At 46.6% G+C, this 25,911-nt stretch overlaps 1 protein-coding gene across 1 annotated transcript in view; it reads left to right on the top strand.

Moving 5' to 3' along the window:
- LOC138568611 (polyunsaturated fatty acid lipoxygenase ALOX15B-like) overlaps window positions 1-25,911 on the top strand; it is a 419,375-nt gene that overhangs the window by 60,859 nt on the left and 332,605 nt on the right. The window contains exon 2 of the mRNA XM_069646447.1: window positions 8,767-8,977. Within this exon, the coding sequence (XP_069502548.1) occupies window positions 8,767-8,977 (211 nt within the window). The remainder of the gene's footprint in view (window positions 1-8,766; window positions 8,978-25,911) is intronic.

Here is a 25,911-nt window from a genome sequence, read left to right as displayed (position 1 = left end):
GTAGAGACAGGTAGATTTAGGAACTGGGACTCTCTCAACTGTCACTCTCCCCCTCAGCGGAAAGACTGGCTCTGGATTTCTCCCTGGTAGACCTCCCACCATTGTCTGAGAGGAGTTCCCATGCCCTCTTGATAACGGCAGGGCATCTTGTCATTGCCACTTCTATCCTAAGTCCAACCTCCATGCAGCCCATGTGAGGCATTTAGTGCTCACCAAACCCCAGCAGGCACTGTCCCGCACATGCTGTGTCTCTAACCTAATGGCTTCTATGAGCCGGTGATTATAAGCAGCATATTCTGCTTTCATGCTTAGGGGACCGTAGGCAGAGGGTGGTTTTGGTTGCAGAGCGATCCTCAACAGCCTGACTTGGGACCTGGCAGGCCCTGCACATCAGTAGAGGTCTAAACATAATGAAAGGCATTCACTGACCACTAACAGTGGTTTAGTGTGCTGTAATAAAACATGGCTCCTCAATATGGAAATATGAATTTCTACCCCTCTTTTAGCAGGGTCTATGAGAGGAAAGCCATCTGTCTCTTGCAGATCCTCACCGCAGTTTCCCTATTCAAAGCATTAGGATTAATTGCATGATAAATATGCACAATACTAACATATGGAGGGTATTATGTCTTGCTTCTCTCCTGTCCCCTGTGTTGTGAGCTTGTGTGCCTGGAATGTCTGTGGAATGTTTGTGTTTGAGTGTTCCCTGAGTGTCACTTGAAATCGAGCTGATTGGATGAGAGGGTGCCGGCGGATGTCTCTATATGTGTCCTAGTTAATGTAACTACCTGATACCTGCAATACTATTTACGTGTAACTTAAGATAATAAGCTACTTACCCCAGCATGGTATCTCTATGTCTTGAGTGAAGAACACATCTTTTCATTGGCCACAAGATGGCTGTGTGTCCCAGGACCCACTGCAAGAAGAAAAGAACAGAGAAGTTGTCACCAAGGGGGACAGAGAAGTAGTAAGTAGACGAGGAGACAGACACCCTCAGGAGAGAGACATCCAACGTCCACCAACCCCAAAAGAAGGCACTTTCTCCATCTTGAAGCAGCGGTCAGGTATAGCTGCTAGCAGTGCAACAGGCCGTTAGGGGGCCTTGTCAGGCCAGCAAGTATTGGAGGTGGCAGCAGTGAATGAAGCAAAGCGGATCTGTAAGGGGCGGCAAGAGTTGGGTCTGCAGGAGGCAGATCCAGAGGATGGGTCTACAAGGGGCAGATCAAAGAGGTGGGTCCGCGAACCTGCCATGCGACTCTGGCTGCACAGTTGGAGTGTTGCTGACTTTGGAGGGCATAATTAGCCGTAGAGGAAAGGACCGGATTGCCGGTGACGGATACAGGCACAACTTGAAGAGTGGTGTCCCTACCAGATTGACCAATAGTGAGGCGTGGAATGACAGAGTCAACCGGAGGCCCAACTTTGGAGCGTTTGGAGTCATGGCGAGGTCTGTTGGCCTCGGAGCTCTATACTGGACAAAGTTCTTTTACTAATGATAACGTCCTGGAACGTCAATGGGCTGAGCATTTGGCAGTGAGCCTGGCAGCAAGTATGGAGCATCTGCACGGTGCTGTAACGTTGTTGGGTCCTCTTTTCTCAACTTGTGTTGCGGCGAGTTCCAATAGAGAGTCTCTATGCGAGCCGCTCCATTAGGTAACAGCACTTAGCATGGCAGTTGGCCAGCATGGCCATGTCATGTCTCGTGAGGAAGAGCAGGGGTTACCCTAGTTTAAGGCAGTGAAGTGCTGTGTGAAGGAGCCGGGTCCTCTTCAGTAAGAGCCAAAGACAAAAATAGGAAAGTGCTCTGAGGCGGTAGTTGTTACATTCTGTGACAGTTGATTTGGCTTTGCTGAATCTCACCAGTTGTCTGTTATGGAGGATAAGTACTGGCGTTTATGTTTGGTGGGCGGTGCCATATTGAATGCCCTGTGTAGTAAGACTCTGAGGTCCTTCAAGAGCTGGACCCTTAACTTTTAGCATTTTTCCAGGACATATCAATTGGATCCAGGGAGGTGTAGTGATGTGAGACCTGTTACTAGAGATGGATGATTATCAAATGGGCTTGATGGAATGGTGTGTGGGGTGCCCTCGTGTGTTTGCATGCCATGTCCTCTGTTAGTTTGGAATTATCGAAAGCTCAATGTACATTTTGTATGTTTTGTCTAACTTGTCCCTCAACAGTTACCAACAGCTATGGTAGACTTAAGGTTAGGGCATGGACGCGGAATGAAGCAGGGTTGTTCAATTACTGTGTTCCTGTTCTTATTTACTGCAGGCTGTGTGGAGAGGTTTCAGGTGTGTGTGTGTGTGTGTTGTGTTGTAGGCTTGTCTGGTGGCTTAACAAACCACCAGGTTGGTCGGGCAGCCTTTGTTTCTGTGTGTGGTGGAGCAGTGCCAACCTCTTTGGGCACCAGCCTACCTACGCGCTGCCTCAGGGTTGTTGGACACCCGCCATGTTATGGAGTTCTGTGAACCCATGCCAACAATGAAATGTGGTATTGTAGAGGTGTTGGACACCCCAGTGTTGTGGTATTTTAGAGCTGTTGGACACCCAGTGTTTAGAGTTTAGAGCCGTTGGATACCGCACGTTTTGGTTTCAGTGGTGTTGGATGCCATATATTCACTTTTCCACCTGTGCCTTTGTGCTTTGGCATTGTGTGTAGGGGGCACACCCGCTACTCTCCGTGGGAGTGTTGTTTCCGGACCTTGGCTGTGGTGGTCTTAACACATGTTCTGTTGTTGATGTTTTTGTGCTCAGGTTTTGGGAACTTGCGGTGCATTATACCCAGCATGCGTTTGTGCGCTATCAATTTGTGTGGTTCTCTGCTGAGCCGTGGTGTAGAGTGTTGTTCATCTGCTGTGCTTTCAAGTGCTGCCAGAGTTGCAGTTTGGAGCATGGTTAGAGAGATGGTTTCAAGGAGACTGTGTTTGCCTAGTGCAAACAGTGCTTTTTGACCCTCCATCCCAGGTACTGATGGTACCCTCATAAATAAATGTCTGGAAAAAGCAAGGTACTCCCACATCCCTGACTATGTTGTCATCTGCACATCTGGCACCAGTTAGCAGGTTGTTCCTGGTTAGTGCTAATACTTGTTTTTCTTAGACATTCTAAATTAAATGGCAAGAGTTCTACACCCAAGTGTCTTCCACGTGTCCCTAAAGCACATCCGACTTGATACTTCATCAGGGACATTCCCTCTGTGGGTCAAAAGCAGCGAGTCCCCACTGGAGCAAACACATGAGTCAGCCCAGGCACTGTTGCCATATTGCTGCCCACTTGAGAAAGGTCCTGTTAATAAGCTCCCAGAGAAGGTATCTCCTCTGAAATCTGATTTCTTTGATCTCTAGATGATATAGCATGATAGGTTATTTCAGAGGTTTCTAAGCACGGACTCGGGGATCGAACCTGTGTTGCTCAAAGCTGTCTTGGTTCCAAGGAGAGCATGTTGCCCCTGGGCTATACTCTCGGGATGGTTAGAGTAACTAAAGAACTGAGGGAGTGTGTACCTGACAGCACCCCCAACTTCAAACACTGCAGGAACATATAGGCAAACGGTGTAGGTACTGAGGAGGATCCTTGCTTGGACTGCTCACTCTTGGCAACTACATTAGTGCACTCCTTGACTTCATAATCTGCCGTAACTCATTTTGCGATCACTCCCGATGCCCCTTCAATTTTCACTTTTCCTCCCAACATCTCTCTGCTACTCTTCCCTCCCCCTTTCACTCTCCCCGTTTCAGCATTTGGAAGCTACTATCAAGTGGTGTAAGTCACTGAAAATAAATAAATAACATAACAGCCAGTAAACATGGGTTTGAAAGTTAATCTTCCAAATGAGGATCAAGCGCAATCATCCTATTGGTTTCCAGGTCCCTGGTGAGGAAGGTAGGTGGTCAGAGCAGGTGTACAAGACCTTTTTTCAGTGGAAGCAGGTTAAGGAGCAACTCTGACAAAGGTCAGGCATTTCCAACCCTTTCCGGACACGCTGTTGCATTATTTTCTGCAATATCTCACAAAACAACTGTAGTTAGCCCAGTACAAAATGTATCATTTTTAATCACAAAATCAACAGGTTTCTTCAATTCAATAGATCCGCAGTATCCCAGACGCTCTTACAATCAATTAAATGAAAGAAAAAACGTACATGATGTATTGGTAGATATGATAATCATCCAAAAATACGTTTTGTGCACAAGGCAATTTAAAGAAAGTCCATCGACTAAAGAGGCACATGGTGGAATTGCAGCCTTCCTGTTAAAGAAGCAGAGGGCATGTGTCATTGACGGTCAACCCTCTACCTGGGATCTGCAACCTTTGGCTCACCAGATGTTTGACAACAACTCTCATCAGCTGTAACTGACATAGTCAATGGGGAGGGATCGTGGGAGTCATTGTCCACAACATCTGAAGAATGCAAATCTAGTGTATCAGCCACTAAAGGATTTGATTACCATGTTGCCTTTGAAGCTGGATGATATGGTGGCGAGTAGACTCACTCTGTCAATCTTACTGGAAGATATTCAAACAGTCAAAGAGTTACTCTTAGATAGAAAGGCAGATTGAGTAGATGGCCTACCCATCAAATTATAAAAAACGTGTGTGGACTCCTTGCCTCATTACAAGTAGGGCGGTAAGGCATCAACGGCGCAGGTATTGCTACTGGCACTGTTTCAACCGTACCGCCATACTAGGAGTTCTGATCGCGGGTGCCTTTGCAGCCACCATGTCTAACCTGGTTTGCCTGTACCGGCACCTGCGAGCAGAACATGATGGTTGCACCGGTACCGTTATTAACGGTACCAGTGCTACTACCCTCTACATTTGCATTGAGCCCAATGGAGCTCAAATGGGAATCGGGATGTACCAGGCCCGGCAGCCGCGAAAGGGCAATTACCGGCAATTACTGGATGCGAGTTTGGAGGTAGCCTTGCCGGTAAAAGCAAGGCTACCTCCAACCTCGTAATGAGGCCCTTGTCTACCATCTCGTTCTTGGTTTAGTATGAGGCACTTGAAGGAAGCTGTATTCCTCTGTCTTGCAGTCTGCCCACATTGTTAGTCATGTCCAAAGAAAAACAAAGAGGTGATATGATCCTCATTTTACCCAAGTTCTTCTCCCATTTCATCTGGAACGTATTCTGCATAAATCTGTCTCAGGCAAAAGGCTGACCCCCTTTCACCGACAAACAGCACAGCTTTAAATCGGGCCATCACTCTATGGGCCATGTAATCACTTTCTATGCTAACATTTCCAACTCTTGAGATCCGAAGCACAAAATCAAAGTATGAAGAGCGGGGGCACCCCATCCCATACATGCTGTTTCTTGAGGCTGAGAAGACCTTGTGTGAGGTGCCCACAAACGCGAGCAGCATTATGTGAGTCCTCTTCCACTGACTGCAAGCAACACTTTGCAACGTGTGAACCCAGGTATGGGTCTTCACCATTGCAAGGCTGCTAGTTCTCCGTGGCCACAAGGTAGAGCTTTAACAGTAAAAGGAGTGGAAATGTGACAGGGGCACAGATTGGGGTGTTAGCAAAGAGGAACTTGTTGGTTAAAGGGTTGGTGGAGAGTTCAGGTAGATGGGCAAGTGGGTGGGATCAGGAAACGAATGGGGTACACCTGGAATTGTTTTGAATTTGTTCTCTTTGCAGTACCCTCAAGAATTACACAACAGGCTGGCCTAAACCAGGTGTGTAGGAACCTTAGAGAGGATGTAGGTGATCGATCCCATAAATTCTCTGTTTTATGATTTTTCCACATCCTCACCCCTCACAGGGACGTAGACGGCAGGGGTGAACGTATGGGGCTTTTCTTTTTCATGTCACTATCCTGTGAATAGGGCTGTTTTCAGCAGTTCCAGCCTTGAAATAAAGACTGTGGCGCTCATTCAATTTTCGTGGTAATTCGGGAGTAATTCCACCAAATTAATGACAAAATCGGATACCATTATGCCACTTGGTCCCGTGGGTTCACCACAGAAATACAAGTGGTGGTAGGGCAGTGTTGGTCCGCATTTATGGGGATTCCGTCAGAATTACCACCATCTGCATTGCTGAGTGGCAATTCCACTGATTTTTGGAGGAAAAGTGGAGGACTCACTTCAAGTTGGAGGCGAATCCTCCACTTTTTCTTCAAAAATTGGTAGAATTACCTCTCGGTAATCACAACGATGGCAATTCTGCCAAAACATGTAATTTGGCGGTGTGGGAAAAATGAAGGTAACATAATTACTTCTACTTTTTTACAGCACCGCCAACCTCGGAATGAGCCCCTGTGTATTTAATTTGATTTATGTATTTATTTATTCATAGGAGGAACAATGCTCTTTTGATCACAAAAGAGCATACAATAGATCAGTGAGCTTCTTACAATGGGGTCAGGTTGAAGGGCATTCTGACCAGGTTATGGCGGGGAGCAAATGGAATAGTCAGGGGGGACAAAACTTAAGTGGACATGTATAGATTAAGGACAACCAACATTGGACATTTTTAAGTGCAGGTAGGGGGTACCGGCTGCTGTGCTTAGGATGTGACCATGGTGGGTGAAGTGCTAGAGTGGAGGCAGAGCAAGTAAGGGACAGAGGCAGGTTAGAGGCGAGGGAAAATGTTAGTTAGCAGGTGGGTTAAGAGGGTAGCTCAGAGGCGAGGAGTAGGCTTTTGGTCTGGTTTTGAACAAATCCATGTGGACTGTTTCTCGGATGCCAGGGGGAAGAGAATTCCATGAAAATGGAGCGAGAAGAGAGGAAGAGCGGAAGCGAGAGGAAGCACAGGGAGGGTGAGGAGCCACAAGTGTAGCCGAGGAGGCAGAGCGGAGATTACGAGAAGGCTGCTAGAGTTGGATAGAGGAGGATAGATACAGTGGTGTCTTACCGTGAATAGATTTTGTAACCAGGAGAATACATTTAAATCTGGCCTTGTTTTTTCAACTTTGACAATTAACGTCCATTTATGAGTGTTTGTGAAGGCCTAGAAGGGAGTGTCAAAGTTGGGAAACTGTGCTTACCACTATTACGGATTGACTTGCTGTGCCCACATTTAACAACGTGAGAATCACACTCCTTTTACCACATGCAGGCCATATTCTGCATGCATGAAATTGGAGTAAATATGCCAACCTGGTGGTTTTGGAAAGGAAGTCCTCTTTTGCAGTTTTGAGTAAATAAAGTAACCGCAAACAATTGCTTCGTTAAGTATCTATTACTTGGTTTCTGGAGGGTGCTCTATTTTACAAAATACACATATGCATTTTTTATTTAGTCCTGCTCAATTGATGTTGTGTATACAGGAGACAGACATACGAACAGTAGCAAAATAATTCGCTATATGCACTGAAAGATGAAATAAGTTATATTTTTAACAAATATGCATAACTCCTGCGAAACATGCTAATCACACACTGGAGAAAGACTGGACAGAGAGACATGGAGAGAGGCGAGCCAAATAGCAATGCAGTACTCAAATACCTAGGAATATGTACATGTTTATGAGGCCCTGGCACATGCAACAGACATGCACATGTTGTGTTGTGTTGAAGTGAGATCATTGAGTAGTCTTTGGCAAGTTTAGCTCTTCAACCCAGTGGAAGCTGGCCCAGTGGTCCACCTCCCATCAGCCACTGCCGTTAGAGGAACAAGGTGTGTGCTTATATGTGCATATATGTGAGTTTGTGTGTGTGTACTTGCATGTGGAGGAAGGCATACATCATGTTTACAGGACAATGCTACCATATATTGTGGGCACAGGAAACATGAAAAGGTTGTTTTACAATGGCATGCTGCCATATATTGGGCACAGTCAGCTTGAATGTGTTCTTGCAGTGAAAAGCTGGTATGTTCTGGGCAGAGCTAGCAGGAATGTGTTCGTACAGTGGCATACCTATGTGTTCGTACAGTGGCATTCCTGTATGAATTGGGCATAGCTAACATGAAGGTGATCTTACCGTGGTATGAAGGCATATATTGAGCACAACCAGCATGAAATGTGTTCTTACAGAGGCAGAACTAGCTTGTAATGTCTTTTATATTACAAATGATGGTGTATATTCTTTAAGCAGTTATCATTGTTTCCTTTGTATGCAGTCAGCATGAAAATGTGTTCCAGAATGCTCCCTCCTGTTTGGTATTCGTGAGATGACCTGGTATCTATTAGACATTTCACAAAATTGATTGTAAATTATTTGCTTTTTTACCCATATTCCTGAAATGTGTGCTGTAAAATGCACAGTTCAATCTCAATCTATTATGTAACGCACAATCCTGAGAGGAGAACCCCTCAAATCTCCCTAAAGAGTTTCTGCTATGCTTTTGCAAATAACAGGAACATATTTATGCAAACTTAATTTTGGGATCCCCCCACAGCAGAATTTGAGTGGCTTCTAACCCCTAGCCTAAAAAACAGAATTTATCAAGTTCTTGAAAGTGCTTTGCTACTCACCAGTTCAGCAGCTACCCAGGAGAAGCAATTATCTTAAGAAAACTCATCAAGTAAAATTAAGAGGCATGCTTCAATTTCTAAATAACACTTTTGGAAATGTGAAAGTCTTGTGCAAATTAGTAGAGCTATTAACAGCAAACGTGGTTCTTTCAGGTTTCCCACTGCAATATTAATTTTAAAAGTCACTGCTTTGGTTATTAATATTTTTGAGGTTGTCTGTGTTGAAATAAATCAGTAATGTCAGGTCAGATGCTGGATCCTTACATTTCCTCGCATACCGGATAAAGAAGTACATGGCATCCTAATGCGTGACTGGCCTTTTATTTCTCAGGAGGACGAGTATTACATCAAAGAGAAGACTGATCTTGGGGCGATTGTGCTCATCCGTGTCTACAAGGAGCGATTACCACTCTCACTCTTACCTCCGGACAACTGGTACTGCAGTCATTTTACTGTCATATCCCCTGGAGGAGCGACCTACCGCTTTCCATGTTACCGCTGGATCGAGGGCTTCGGGACGGTGGAGATCCCGGAAGGGACAGGTAATGCTACACTCTTACTATGCCCAACCAAAAAAGTTCTAACACCCATCTCCTCAGGATGTCAGATCATTTTCTTTTTTTGGTTTTGAAGTTTCTAATTTTCTTTGATCTTAGGGAAAATTACAAAATCCCTATTTTGATAAGTTTCCTGTGTGGTGGGATGTGAACGCAGAGATTATTTTTACCACAGTTTCAGGGGAGGTGATGCAGAAAGACATCACAACACGGATGATACCAACATGTGCTGAGCTGCTTTGGACGAGACAAACATCCACGGCTTTCACTTTAAGAGTGCTCTGTGGCAGCCATATTTGAGGTTGTTGGGTTGAGATCAGAGGAGGTGATAGATTTTATTACACAAAATCTTTACTCGTATCGGGCCTAATAATTGGAATTTCATTGCACAGCGAAAAGGGGGAAGCGGTTGTGCATGGCAGCGGTTACATACCAACAAAAGAGAATTTATGTGCAAGCATAAATACAGCATTGCTCAGAAAGAGTTCTAAAATATAGTAAGTCCTGGAACTAAACCTGCATTTAGAAAATGCCCAGCCCACATTAGCAAAAATGGTGACCTTCAAATTCCATGGCTACCTTGTCTGATATCTCCTTTTAAGGGTCGTATCATAGTACCATGAAGCACTTACATGTATCTATGTAGAATTGTACATACACACACACTCTGGCACAGCCATTGGGTTTATGACTAGATTCCCTGTATTCCTATTCCTTTAGAAATACAAGCTGCCATACTCCAATAATCTTTTCCACCTCTCTTGGCACTACTCCCAGATTCCATTATGCCAATTTATCCAGAACTCTAACATGATACAGCCCTGCTAATTTCCTCAATTCTGATCACCCACTTCCATCATTCCATTGGCACTTAATGAGTAAGCATGGGCGAATCAGTTCAAGCTATTCTTGGATCGCTTGAACTTGAGCCAATCTGAGCTAGTCATACTTTTACATTTGTGTGGGGATGTTCAAGTAGAAGAGCTTTGAGTGAGTTTAACCTTGCATTTACATAAAAGCAGATGCTCCAAAGTGCAGTCCTGTCTGTGCCATGTGATCTGTGAAGGAGGATCTGCGTTACCATAGGTTGGGCGCAAAAGAAGGGTAGGGAATGTATGTGGGCTAGGAGGAGAGTAGGATTAGAATTGCAGTAGAAGTAAAATTACAATAGGGTTCTAGATAGGGCTTTTTTAGGAAATGGGGATGAATTTTAGCATATATTTTGCATGAGTTAACATACAACAGGCTGTGCACATACATCAGGGGTGAGCGCTTAATTCGCTGTGCTATCTGACCAGCTTCATGCACATGGAGGAGAAACAACGCAAGAAATAGAAGAGTCCCCATCTCGAAATTCCAGCGAGTCACGACACGATGATGACCAAGATAGGGATTGTGTCCCATTCTCTGTCCCAAGGATACGAGACCCCCAAGGACAATGACACAGACCCAGGGCATGGAGGGAATGATGCAGTTCTGGAAAAGGCTGATCTGGAACAGTGCCAGTGAAGCAAGTGACAGACTTTTTGTCAACTTGCAGTGTAAAGTTTCTTCAGAAAATGGCATCAAAGACCTCCCAGTGCCCGTAGTCCGTGTGTGACATTCACATTACCACCACCATAAGAGTGTATGCACAAAGCAATGAGGGGACTTAAGCGGCCATTAGAGCAAAGAGACAAAGGCCATTTGTCGCCCACAATGGATACCTACTGTGTGGAATTACTTCACAATGGAACAATGGCAGAATGGTGCCACCTGTTCTCTGTGCAAGAAGGTGTACTGAGGACGACTGGATTCAATGTGTGTACCTCTGCACTGCACACCTATAAGAGGCAGCATTATCCACTTGTTTGAGAGCAAGGGGCTTCTACAACAGTCACCATATGACCAGCACTACCACCAGCATCCTGCAACATCACTATGAAAACGTCTGATGCCCCAATGGCGTACCCTGTATCTACCCCAATGTCACAACCCACAGCATCCAGACCTCCTTCCTGTGAGCCACTCTCCCTAAAGCATTAGCCCACTACTAAAAGGCACAAAAGATGGCATCCAAATGTAAAAGCCCATCTGATGATTTCTAATCTGGCAGTAAAGTTATCGATAGAGTTATTGCTCTAGTTGTTTGTTTGTTCAAATACCAGGGTTGAGGCAGGGGCTGAAAATAGGCAAACCCCATCTGGAAATTCCCAACCACGGGTACTTTTCATGGACTTCTGCACCCTTGTTAAACAATCAGTTTATTGATGCAGACAGAATGGCATTTGAACAGTATGAGGGAAACAAAGTCCACTTCATCGCAGACATGTGGACCAGTGGCCAAAGCACTGGTTGCATGGCCATCATTGTACATTGGGCCACCGTAACAGCTTCTACCATACATCAGTAATCCCTTGAGCAGCTATAGGAGTGTACTGCTAGCCAACAGGCTACCCTGAGCATTGATGAGCTTGATGGAAAAGCCCACGTGGGAGTTCACTCCCTGAAAGAAAGTGCAGAAGATGGTGGAGTTATGGTTTGCACTCCTGCATTTAGAATTGGCATTTGCGGTGGCTTCTTTGTTGCTCCACTCCCATTTCAGCATGTCCCAAATGCATCTGGAAAAGCGTAGGTGCCATCTAAAGACAGCTGCTCTGACCCAATGAAAGTAAAGTCTTCACATTTTGTAGTGTCCACATGAGTAGATCAACGCAGTGGCTGACTACTGCGACAGCTGCAACTCAGCATTGGATGGTATATACTTTACAGCTATTCAGTCGCAGATGCTAAGTGATTTGTGAGAAATGTGAAGGTGTCTCCCTGTTTAGTACCCGAGGATTTGGCCAGGACATGGGCCATCGCTTTTGGATCCAGTTCCTGGGGGTGGACCAGTGCAGGAGGATCATCTGGATGGGGGTCGTTGGGGAGTGGGAGTGGGACACCGATGGGTGAGACGCGGTATCCCCCTTCTTTAAACACCTTTTCCCCATCCTACCACATAGGATATTCCAAAACACTGCCTCCCCCTTTTCCGACAACAACACTTTCGCACGAAAGACAACAGACTAACACCAGAGCCGTTTACCTGACATGTTCCAATACAATGGTCAGGCAAAGTCAGGCAATTGACCAGTAACATACACACCTGAAAGCCCTTTCCCTTCCCCACAGGGATAAAAGATGGAGCACAACCGCACACTAGCCAGTGAGTCGAGGGGAGAGCCGATAAAGAAACCAAACTGAGTTGAACGGAAGTAGCAAGTGGCTAATTGAACTTTGAATGAACTAAGAACTATTGATATAAGGGAGGGGGAAGCCAGCACAAATCAAACACCACGTGGGTGTTCACTTGAGAAATAATGGGCGATTACCCTGTTGTTAAATTACAGTAACCAGAAGGCCTTACGAAAAGGCGCAAGGGATGAAAGTGGTCATGCTGGGGTATAGTCCGTACAGTCATAAATCTTCGATCGGCAGATGATTGCGAAACAAAGAGAAACAAATCCTGCATGGTAAAAAGAACTGTTAAAGGTTGGCAATAGTGAACCCGGCAGAGGGATGCTAACAAGAGGGGACGAAATCTGAGGTTCCGTGAACATTGGGTTGACAGAAGTGAACCAGAAGGGGGGAAGATGGCAACTGAAAAGGGTCAGAACCCAAAGGAGGGAGATCCAGGGGTGGAAAGTCATCACCCTAACCACTGTATAAAAGACACTGGCCCTCATTCCGAGATTGGAGGGAGCCATGGCGCTATTTGCGCCATGGCTGCCTCCAATACCGAGTCTGGCACCGGTCTGGTTGAATGGGGACTTACCGGGACATTCCGACCTGTGCGGACCCGGTAAATCCCCATTCAACCATCCATTCCGAATTCCCATTTGAGCCCCCATGGGGCTCAATGGGAATGGGGAAGGCGCTAATGACAGGCCCGCGAATAGCAGTCCCGTTATTAGCGCCCTGGCCCCTTAGGGGAACCCGTAAAGGACGTGTGGTCAGACCACACGTCCTTTACGGTTCGCAACTAAGGGACCTCGGAATTGGGCGGTAAGGGATTACCGGCACTGGTCAATTTACCAGTGCCCAGTATCCCTTACCGCCCAACTCATAATGACCCCCACTGTTTAATGGAGTTGTCAAGTACGACTGTGAAGGTTCTGTGCCCGGAAGAGGGGATCTAGGGGTGAAGCCATCACCCAACGCCATACGAGGAACAGAACATTTGTAGTTGTTTGTTGAAACTATCAGGCCCTTGAAGGCAAGAGACTTTTTATTGGAAAGAGACTTTAACCATCGAAGATCCTGATAGCTGGAGTGGAACTGTCGGCTTGTGCTGGGAAAGTTCAAGTGTGTGCTGTGCTCAGGAGACAAAATTTGCCCCATGCTAAACACGGGGAAAGGAGGAGACCCCTGGCAATCGCATCCTGCCTTATTATTTGTGAACACTTCTTTCTTTATTGAAAACCATATCCCACACTCTTTCTATATTTAGTTGTAAGGATTTGGCAATAGTTCTTTTAATATAGGCCTTTTTAGTTTGACAAGACGCCACAAGGACATTTGATGGTCGTAGCTTGCTCCCATCTTAGATTTAGGCTTAGGTTAAGCCTTTTTCCACCCTACATTTACAGTTTAATAAACACCCTTGAACTGTGATTACTTGTGTCTGTCTTTACTGTTGCCACCATGTGCTCCTTACAGATGTCTGTTCTCATAGGGAGTCTTTTGAAGAAGCACCTTTGCATTTTTGTCGGTTTGCTCCATGACTCAGTGAGGTACTACCACTAGTGTACCTGATGGAGTTGGCACTCTACAACTCAACAATAAAAATACTTTTCTGGCAAGGCATTACTGATTTAGCTGCTAAGGAATCTGCTCACAGCCTTTCGCGGGGTTAATAATAAAGGGCAACATTGAGTGCCTTCTGGCTTCATTCCACAACCAACTCTTTAAACTCATCTTGAGAAATTTCCACCAGCGTGTCAGTGGGGAAATCCTGGAAAACTCAGAGCAAGTTGTCCTCACACATTGCACAGATGCAATGATGAGGCAAGTGGAAGTAGAAATATCATAGTACACACTTTGTGCAGTGTACTCAAGCATAGCTGACAACATCAGGCAGTAGCAGCCCATTCCTATGTGCAAGTGACTGTGGTTTAGGAGATGGGAAGAGGAGACCTTTAGACAACCTTCTCTTCCACCTAGTTATGCTGAATATATTAGGGCCTACACCAAGGCAGTGGAGTTACTTTGCTGAAAATGTTGGGGGGGACATGACATCTGAAAAAAAGGTACCCCAGCCAAATGAATGGGGACAAAATGGTGTGCCATGAAAGTTGGGCGGACAAACACCCCTGTACCCCCCTAAAATTATGCCCATGCACCAAGGCGCTGCAAAGAGACAACCTTTGCACAAAAGGTGGATCCATGTTTCCATGGCACATGGTTGTTGGGGAGGGATGATGGTTTTGGGCTGGATAAGTGGTCCATGTGGCCATGACTATATACTCATTTGAGCACTGAGGGCCTGAGCTGCCCCCCTACCGGCTACTATACAGTTTGCAAGAATGTTTAGTGTTGCCAGAGCCATTGTGCCACAATGCAGGAGACGCGTCTCTTAGGCCTGTGTCAAACAATTGATATCAGAGATAACCAAGAACCCATCCAAGGTGACCATGCCAATAAATGTGCACATTGTAGTACAAGGCACTGGCTAGATGCGTTATGGATTGAAATGATGACACAGAAGGCACTGGGTGGTGGAAGTGGAATGGCTGTGCTGCTGTGTGGTGGTGAGTGACACTGAAAGCAGTGGGTAGTGCTGATGGTGGAGGAGCACGAGAAATGGACCGAATTGACTGAGGTGTTGGATACTGAGGTAGGCTTGGTAACATACATTGATCTTGAGGCAGCTTAGAAGCTGAAGCATGAACAGGACAGATGCATCATTGATTGATTGATAGTTTATTTGTATAGCGCCTTTACTCAATGTGTTTCAAAGTGCTTCAAGGCAGGGGAGGAAATAAGGGAAAATACAATAACCTTCTTACATTTGGCCTTGAGACATTTGGGAATTAGTCAAAACTATCGTACTAGGCCTGACGACATTTCTGCCAGTGTAAGTGCATTTGACAATCAATGAGGGAAAAGAGGGACGGGGTGCAAGGAGAGGAACAGACAGTGCCTATTGTACTAGACCTAATGACATTTCTGATAGTGCAAGTGCATAGTTAATAGAGAAGGGAGGGGGGTAGAGAAGTGTAGTATTTGGGTTCCTCATGTATGCAGGAACCAGACTGGTGACAGGTATGTATAAAAAGGAAGTTACTTTATTTAGTTACAGGGAAAGCTATAGTAAGGAGGTAGGAGCTCAAGGTATATACATCTTCTCCAGTATCTCTCCCATCCTGTCTGTCCTAACTGACACTACTGGAACCTTGGTGTAGTGTAGGATTCCAGGCTACTAGGCTACATTCTGATACTTGCATTTGTGCACTCAGCACAAGTCACATACTACAAGAAGATAAGCAGCGGATGGGAAGAAAGACAGAGACAGCGGGTAGGTGAGCAAAGGAAACAGATGGAGTGAACTCTGCCATGAAACACAAGTCAGAAATGAGACACATATGTTGCGAGAGTCCTGCAGGACATGCCATGATGCAAAGTCCTTGATGAGCACAATAAGATCCAAAGTCATTGTGATTACGTGATGGGCATGACAAAGACAAGGCTCCGGATGGGTGAGCAACTTGTGTCAACAGGCATTGCGAAGCATGAGCAAAAGGTGGTGAAGGTGCATCTATGGGTGGCTGCTTAATTGGACTGTGGGCATGGCGGGATTCAGTTGAAGCGGAAGGCATAGCAGCTGTGGTGTGCAGAGGTAGGGGAATGAGAACAGCTAGATACAACTTTCACACAGACAGGCACATACAGACAGGAGAGGGGGACAGCTAGGTACGACTTTCACACAGACAGGTACATACAGACAGAAGAGGGGGGATGTCATGACCCACATCCGAAAACCATGGGCCAGGAGAGGTCTTGGCTCGGGTCTCCAATAAACCTTGGCATGTACTGCCTAGGCCCTCCTGGAGCCAGTCCTGGCGCCAGGCTCATACACAGTAAAGACATGTGTTTGGGGAACTACCTTATCTTGAAGCTGCCAGCCAACATGGAGGCATCCATATAGCTTGGCTCCTAGGAACCAAGCTATGCGGTATAGTGTTTTGGGTGTGGTAGCCTAGGAACTATTTTACCTGGACTACTTTCTTGAAGCTATTTAAACCACACCCGACTTGGATAACACGCTATCACACGGGGTTACTTTGCTATCCTCCAACGTGACGTTCACCATGTCCAGCTACACCCGCAAACCTCAGAGAAACAGCACCTGTAAGGAGACAAAAGGAACATTGTTAGCAGCAGCATCTTACCTGCCATTTTCATCTTGACTGCCCACAGCTCCTGCGAATAGCTTCCTAGGATCAGCGCGTCTCCCGGACTGACAAATCTGCAAAAAAGAGAAGAAACAAGGTATTAGAGACATTATAACATAACGAATTGTGCCAAAAAGTCCACCAGCATCGCCTCGGAATTCCAGACCCTGGGTGAACACTGTGATATGGGAATAGAAAAGAAAACAGGTTAGCAAAGGCAAGGCATCACTACGCTGTGCATAGCGCTTACTTACCGCATCATAGCGCTCATTACACGCCATCATTTACCGGCGAGACCCAATTCAGCCAATGCATCACATTGGACTTCCGCATATCTAAGGAAGAGAAAGAGACATTATTAAACCAAGAAAGGCATGCAGGAATAACAACAATATACAACAGCAATAAGACCTACCTGAAAGACTTCAAACGGGCTGGCATCAGTGAAGTAACTAGATCGCATCCGCCCACAAAGGACAACGCGTCCCTGCCAAGAAGGCAGGACAGAGAGCACACCTGAATCAACAATAAGGTGAAGAGAGGCCCCAGAGGGGTTGAAGGCACACGGGGTGGTGGGAGGCTAATTACCCCAGTTGGCCAGTCTTGAACATAGCCCTCCTGTTTTACAAGCAGAACCTCCCCACTCGCCACGTCTGGGAACTGCAGAGAAGGATACCAGTGACCATACGGCTGGGTGGCGTCCCCGTGGATACCAGGTGAGCATAACAGAACACGAAGCCTGTCAAACCAATCCACCTGGGTGCCATGGAGACATCAGAATTAGGCCAATTGGCCCAATTGTTAGGGGAACTTCGTGCCGAGGTTCATTCTGCCCGACAATAGACTAATGCCCTCTGGAGAGACCTATTAGAGACCAAAGAGCGCACTGAAGAGATTAGCAGGCAATACTTGCAATCACAGGCAGGACAGACGCCTCTACCAGGAAGAAATCCAACGATGCAAAAACCACACCATACCATCCACTACCTCCACTCCGGTACAGATCACGTTACCGGGAACAGTTCCTCTGGCACCACCGGAGAGGTTTGCAGGCAACCCACGGAAGTACGCAGCTTTCATAAATCAGTGTCGCCTTCACTTTCTTTGCAGGCCAGGAGCAATCCCAAACCAGCTCGGGTAGCCTTTGTTTTATCATACCTGAGTGGTAGTGTAGCAGATTGGTCGGTGCCATTGGTGAACCATGATGATCCTTTGTTACATGACTTTGGGGGGTTTCAGAGGGAAATGGAAAAGCTTTTTGCTCGCCATACCCGAGAACAAGCAGTAGACAATGAACTCCTTTCCCTCTGACAGGAGAATCAGGACTTGTTAACGTGCATTGCTACTTTCAACAGATTGGTTGCCGAAGCTAGGTGACCTGAAAACAAAAGAACCACGTTGTTTCATCGGGGCTTACGAGGCGAATTAAAAAACGTTCTGGCTCAAGTGGTTGATCCTCCCAGAGACTGTTCTGAATTCATAAATTTGGTTGTGCAACTAGACCACCGGTTGCAAGACCGGAAAGCAGACTGTTCCAAAATGGACCCTCGGGCCGTGTATGTTCGACCAAGAGACAACGCAACTCGAGTGCAAGAAAACACTGTGGAGCACACGCAAATTGGAGGGGTACGACCTCCACTAACAAAACAAGAGCGTGATAAAAGAAGACAACAACAACTATGTCTGTATTGCGGAAAACCAGGACATTTCCTGAAAGACGGCCCAGTAAAACCCCCAAGGAAGATCGTCGGGGCAACAGAAAAAGATGAAGAGAAAGAATCAAAATCGGAAAATTACCCAGCTCGGCAAACGTAGAGGTCAGTTTGTCGAGTGAGAGGAAAGAGTCACTGACCTCACACTTTGCAATACCAGTGATCTTAATTAACAACCAACGGTCGTCAAGAATGCATGCCGTTGAAGCATACATCGACAGCGGAGCAGTTGGGAATTATGTAGATCAAGACCTGGCAGCAGAGATGGGGCTTCCCCTATGTTCCAAGCCAACTACCGACAAGGTAACCACGGTGGATGGGACAGAAATTGCTTCCGGACCGTAACCCAATGCACAGCCGTGGTAATCTTGCTGTGCCAGGACGGACATCGGGAACTTATTTCATTCGATCTCATCAAGGCACCTCAATTCTGGCTAATACTAGGGATGCCATGGTTAGTTGCTCACAACCCTTTGATTGACTGGCGGGCACAGAAATGAACTTTCCCCAGCAACTGCTCCCCACGCTGTTATTATCAAGAACAGAAACCTGCCTTCAGTATCTCTACGACTCGCGCAGCAACGGCATCAACCCTGGGAGTAACTAATACCTTGCCTAAGGAATACCACAATTTCCAGGATGTATTTCAGAAGGACCAAGCAAACACGCTGCCGCCGCACAGGCCCTATGACTGTCAGATTGACCTTGTTCCAGGTGCACAAGTCCCTTGCAGCAGAATCTATGCTCTTACAGAAACTGAAAACCTTCATCTGAAGTCTTATTTAGAGCAGTAGCTTGCAAACGGATTCATCCCTCCATCGAAGTACCCTGCAGCCAGTCCTTTGTTCATCGTACCGAAAAAAGAAGGGGACTTGAGAACATGTATTGATTACCGCGCATTAAAGCAGATCACTGTGAAGAACCATTACCCCTTGCCACTTACTCCTGAAATGCTGGACCAGGTCAAAGATGCCCAGATTTACACCAAATTGGACCTTCGAGGAGCATACCACCTGGTCCGAGTCAGAAGTGGAGACAAATGGAAAACTGCTTTCCGTACCAAATACGGTTTGTACGAATATCAAGTCATGCCCTTTGGGTTATGCAACGCTCCTGCAGCTTTTCAATATTTCATGAATGACGTCTTGAGGGAATTGATTGATGTCTGCGCCCTAGTGTACACAGATGATATCTTAGTGTACTCAACCTCGAAACAAGATCATATCAAGCACGTACGTTCAGTTCTCACCAAGCTCTGTGAACATCATTTATATGCAAAGCTTGAAAAGTGTTTTTTTCACATCACTGAAGTTGAGTTTCTTGGTGTTATCCTTACTCCAGGAGGCAGCAGGATGGACGTGCATAAAGTAGACGCCATTTTGAAATGGCCATCACCAACATCATTGAAAGGGGTGCCAAGCATGTTGGGCTTTGCGAACTTCTATCGCCGGTTCATACCAGACTTCTCTCAGGTTGTACACCCGATCACCGTATTGTTACGAAAAAACAATAAAAAATGTGCCTGGACCGAAGAAGCAGAAAAGGCTTTTCAGGAACTCAAGAAAAGGTTCACCTCCGCGCCAATCCTGTGACATCCTCACCCAGATCTCCCTTATATCATGGAAACTGATGCTTCCAGTATGGCAATGGGAGCTGTCCTCTCACAGAGAGATCCAGAAACTGGCCAGCTACATCCAGTGGCCTTCTGGTTGAAATAATTCTCACCTCCGGAGATTAATTACGCCATCACTGACAAAGAACTTTTGGCTATCAAATCTGCCTTTAAGGACTGGCGGCACTACCTACTGGGGGCCAGACACACCATTACAGTTATCACGGACCACCGAAACCTGCAATATCTTAAAACAGCTAAAGCCCAGCCCTCACGTCAATTGCGGTGGGCCCTTTTCTTCGCGAATATGATTATGTCATCACCTTTCCACCAGGGGTCAGGAATGGAAAAGCTGATGCACTATCTCGCATGGGTACTGATGACATAGTATATACAACTCCAGACCCAGTACCCATTATACCTGAAGACAAACTCTTGGGCCTCACGACAGCATTAACTCAAGTAGAACTGAGAAACGAGATTCAATGGACCATGAATCCTGATGCTTTCCTTGCATGGCAAGCACAAGGGGAACAATATTCCATCAAAGACCACTTACCCTACAACAACATATCATTTCAGGTTATCACGATTCACTGATCGAAGGGCACCCTGGGATCACCAAGACTCTAGCTAAGTTAAAACAGTATTTTTGGTGGCCTGCCTGGCGTAAAGACATCATCCAATATATTCAGTCCTGCGGGGTCTGTGTACAAAATAAGTCGCAAAAACAAAAACCATCCGGTCTTCTACAAACTTTAGACATTCCTCTCACCCCATGGCACACTCTTTCCCTCGACTTCATCACTAATCTACCTCCCAGTCAAGGGTTTAACACCATTCTTGTAGTCGTGGACTTATTCTCAAAGATGGCACACTTTATTTCGCTCAAAGGCCTCCCAGAGGCATCCACTCTAGCCAAAGTATTCCTGGAAGGTATTGTTAAACTACATGGCTTCCCATCAGTCCTGATCTACGATCGAGGTAGCCAGTTCGTCTCTAACTTCTGGAGAAAGTGTTGTGCAATGGCGCAGATTGACGTCTGGCTATCTACCAGTCATAACCCCCAAACTGACGGTCAAACCGAGAGGACCAATCAGACTCTCGAGCAGTATTTACGGTGTATGTTGCACCATGAACAAAGAAACTGGAAAGACTTACTATGGATAGCCGAGTATGCATATAACAGTTCCTTGCATTCAAGTACGGGACAAACACCCTTTTATACCCTTTATGGTAGACACCCACATACCTCTTAACTGGATCTCCCAGCATGTTTGGAAATGCCAGCAGTGAAAACTCTTCACACCACCATCACTCAGGCTTTCAAAAAGGCCAAATAACATCTTATGCTCATCAAGGAAAAGCAAAAGCAGTTTTCTGATCAACACCGGAAGAAAGCCCCTGACTATCAGGTAGGAGACAAGGCTTGGTTAGCCGCTAGATTCGTACCCATCAAGGGAACCCGGACCTTTCAACCCAGATACTTGGGCCCTTATACCATCAAGGCAATTACCAATCCAGCGGCCGTCAAACTAGATTTCCCACCTAACCTACAAATCCATCCGGTATTGCACGTGTCCCTTTTAAAGCCAATGCAGCCCGGTACACGGATTGGAACACCACCTAAACCCATACTTTTTAACGGAGAACCAGAATTCGAAGTCAGAGGTATTCTGGATTCCAAGTATTCTAGGGGCAAGCTATACGATCTAATCGATTGGAAGGGATTTGGACCCCAAGATAGATCCTGGGAACCCTGTGAGAACATTAATGCACCACGTCTGATCAATAAATATCATCGAAACTTCCCAACTAAACCTGGGCCGGACAAAAGAAACACCATGAGAGGGGCCTTGGGGCGGAGTGCTGTCACGACCCACATCCGAAAACCCCTCTGGCAAGCCCATGGGCCATGAGAGGTCTTGGCTCGGGTCTCCAATAAACCTTGGCATGTACTGCCTAGGCCCTCCTGGAGCCAATCCTGGCGCCTATGCGCCAGGCTCATACACAGTAAAGACATGTGTTTGGGGAACTACTTTATCTTGAAGCTGCCAGCCAACTTGGAGGCATCCACATAGCTTGGCTCCTAGGAACCAAGCTATGCGGTATAGTGTTTTGGGTGTGGTAGCCTAGGAACTACTTTACCTGGACTACTTTCTTGAAGCTATTTAAACCACACCCGGCTTGGATAACACGCTTTGCGTTACTTTGCAATCCTGCAACGTGACATTCACCGTGTCCAGCTATACCTGCGAACCTTGGAGAAACAGCACCTGTAAGGAGACAAAAGGAACATTGTTAGCAGCAGCATCTTACCTGCAATTTTCATCTTGGCTGCCCACAGCTCATGCGAACAGCTTCCTAGGATCAGCGCATCTCCCCGACCGACGGATCTGCAAAAAAGGAAAGAAACAAGGTATTAGAGACATTATAACATAACGAACTGTGCCGAAAAGCTTGCTTAGCAGGTCGCCCTTAGACCAGCATCGCCTCGGAATTCCACACCCTAGGTGAACACCGCGATCTATGGGAATAGAAAAGAAAACGGGTTAGCAAGGCAAGGCATCACTGCGCTGCGCATAGCGCTTACTTACCGCATCATAGCGCTCATTACACACCATCATTTACCGGCAAGACCCAATTCAGCCAATGCATCACATTGGACTTCCGCACATCTAAGGAAGAGAAAGAGACATTATTAAACCAAGAAAGGCATGCAGGAATAACAACAATATACAACAGCAATAAGTCCTACCTGAAAGACTTCAAACGGGCCGGCATCAGTGAAGTAACTAGATTGCATCCGCCCACAAAGGACAACGCGCCCCTGCCAAGAAGGCAGGACGGAGAGCACACCTGAATCAACAATAAGGTGAGGAGAGGCCCCAGAGGTGTTGAAGGCACAAGGGGTGGTGGGAGTCTAATTATCCCAGTAGGCCAGTCTTGAACATAGCCCACCTGTAAGCACCTCCCCACTGGCCACGTCTGGGAACTACAGAGAAGGATACCAGTGACCATACGGCTGGGTGGCGTCCCCGTGGATACCAGGTGAGCGTAACAGGGGACAGCTAGATACGACTTTCACACAGACAGGCACATACAGACAGGAAAGGGGGGCAGCTAGATACGACTTTCACACACACAGGCACACACAGATTGGAGAGGGGGGCAGCTATATACGACTTTCACACAGATAGGCACACACAGACTGGAGATGGGGGGGCAGCTAGATACGACTTTCACACAGACTGGCACATACAGACAGGAGAGGGGGTGCAGCTAGATACGACTTTCACACAGACAGGCACATACAGACAGGAGACATGTTTCCTGCTCCAGCATAAATCAGAGGAACTCTCCACCCAGAAACAACTGAGGACAAAATCACTCCTGCAATTTTACAGGTTTACCTACAAAGATCTCAACAGGCCAGAAGTGAAAAGTATATATGTTTTGGGGTCATGTCCCCCAATAATGGCAATATAAAAGTTGGGAAGAGGTGGTGTTATTTTCACGCCCCCAGAAATTTCATCAAAATATACTTACAGTGGTGGATTGTTAAACACGTTTTTCCAACTATTTTGGGCCGCAAATCTATACGTATTCAAGGCAATTGTGGTGGCTAGTTCTTGAAGCAATCACATTCTTTACCATCTATCACTGCTGTATCCCTGCCCTAATTCACTGCAACACAAACTACAGTTATTTACATGTCCGAAGAGAACTGTGCTCAGTGTATCTATCTGAGTTACATGGGAACCGTACCAAAATGTCGCCCTCACAATTACGACGGCCGAAAATGCCGACTTTTTTTATTGGACTCCCCCCATTACACCACATATATAGTGGGGGGGTATGGTATATAATAGTAATATGGCGGGGACTGCGGGGTTCTCCCCCACATATATATATATGTGGTGTAAAGGAGTTTTAAAACAAAAGTCGGCATTTTCGGCCGTTGCAATAATCACATAGATCCGAGTACATGTGCTAGAAGAAAATGCACACCAGAAAGAGTGTACTCGCGGATATGGCAGGTAGAATACCTGCATTTCTGCTATGCCCATCTGAGTTACTATGGCAAGCACAACATACTGACAGCACGTGTAGGTGATAGCATCATGTAAGAAAGCATTATGTACACATGAATGTCTAAATAAACATATGAATACATTACTCTCACGTAGAATGCAATTATGTTCACGCCCAGACACTCTCCCTCCTCCTTCTGAATTTCTCGGGACTAATTGCACAGAATGAAATGACTGTGGAGGAGGTGGCAGCATATGGCAACAGGCCTCATATGAATAGGTTACACAGGATGCCCTGGGCACAGGAAGCTTCACATATTCAGTAAAAGCTCATGGAAGAAGGTTTGCGAAAGAAATGGGGGTCGCCCTACAGATCTCTATGTGCTGGTGACACATAAAAGCTAATGAGCTTTCCTCATGTCTTACTTGCAATTGGGCTCCTCCTGTGGACACCAGCTGAGCAATGTAATTACCAGCCTCCTGCTCGTGAGAAGTGCTGTGAAGTGCACAGAGGTTTGGAGGGAGCGGCTGTCTTTTCCTCACGTCTTACTTGCAATTGGGCTCCTCCTGTGGACACCAGCTGAGCAGTGTAATTACCGGCCTCCCGCTCGTGAGAAGTGCTGTGAAGTGCACAGAGGTTTGGAGGGAGCGGCTGTCTTTTCCTGAAGTCTTACCTGCAGTTGGGCTCCTCATGTGGACACCAGCTGAGCAGTGTAATTACCGGCCTCCTGCTCGTGAGAAGTGCTGTGAAGTGCACAGAGGTTTGGAGGGAGCGGCTGTCTTTTCCTGAAGTCTTACCTGCAGTTGGGCTCCTCCTGTGGACACCAGCTGAGCAATGTAATTACCGGCCTCCTGCTCGTGAGAAGTGCTGTGAAGTGCACAGAGGTTTGGAGGGAGCGGCTGTCTTTTCCTCACGTCTTACTTGCAATTGGGCTCCTCCTGTGGACACCAGCTGAGCAGTGTAATTACCGGCCTCCTGCTCGTGAGTAGTGCTGTGAAGTGCACAGAGGTTTGCAGGGAGCAGCTGTCTTTTCCTCACGTCTTATCTGCAATTGGGCTCCTCCTGTGGACATCAGCTGCACAGTATAATTATGGGCCTCCCGCTCGTGAGAAGTGCTGTGAAGTGCACAGAGGATTGGAGGGAGCGGCTGTCTTTTCCTGAAGTCTTACCTGCAGTTGGGCTCCTCATGTGGACACCAGCTGAGCAGTGTAATTACCGGCCTCCTGCTCGTGAGAAGTGCTGTGAAGTGCACAGAGGTTTGCAGGGAGCAGCTGTCTTTTCCTCACGTCTTATCTGCAATTGGGCTCCTACTGTGGACATCAGCTGCACAGTATAATTATGGGCCTCCCGCTCGTGAGAAGTGCTGTGAAGCGCACAGTGGTTGGGAGGGAGCAGCTGTCTTTTCCTCACATCTTACTTGCAATTGGACTCCTCATGTGGACATCAGCTGAGCAGTGTAATTACCGGCCTCCCGCTCGTGAGAAGTGCTGTGAAGTGCACAGAGGTTGGGAGGGAGCAGCTGTCTTTTCCTGAAGTCTTACCTGCAGTTGGGCTCCTCATGTGGACATCAGCTGAGCAATATAAATATAATTACCGGCCTCCCGCTCGTGAGAAGTGCTGTGAAGTGCACAATGGTTTGGAGGGAGCGGCTGTCTTTTCCTCACGTCTTACCTGCAATTGGGCTCCTTTTGTGGACATAAGCCGAGCAGTATAATTGCCAGCCTCCCGCTCGTGAGAAGTGCTGTGAAGTGCACAGTGGTTGGGAGTGAGCAGCTGTCTTTTCCTCACATCTTACCTGCAATTGGGCTCGTCTTGTGGACATCAGATGAGCAGGCCGGTAATTACCGGCCTCACGCTCGTGAGAAGTGCTGTGAAGTGCACAGAGGTTTGCAGGGAGCAGCTGTCTTTTCTTCACGTCTTACCTGAAATTGGGCTCCTCCTGTGGACATCAGCTGAGCAGTATAATTACCGGCCTCCCGTTCGTGAGAAGTGCTGTGAAGTGCACAGTGGTTTGGAGCGAGCAGCTGTCTTTTCCTCACATTTTACTTGCAATTGGACTCCTCATGTGGACATCAGCTGAGCAGTATAAATACTGGCCTCCCACTCATGAGAAGTGCTGTGAAGTGCATAGTGGTTGGGAGGGAG

This window comes from Ambystoma mexicanum, chromosome 1p, assembly GCF_040938575.1.
Source record: "Ambystoma mexicanum isolate Mex_15411 chromosome 1p, UKY_AmexF1_1, whole genome shotgun sequence".
NCBI lineage: Eukaryota > Metazoa > Chordata > Amphibia > Caudata > Ambystomatidae > Ambystoma > Ambystoma mexicanum.
Note: the sequence above shows the minus strand (reverse complement) of the source record. Positions and strands in the feature narration are given on the sequence as shown.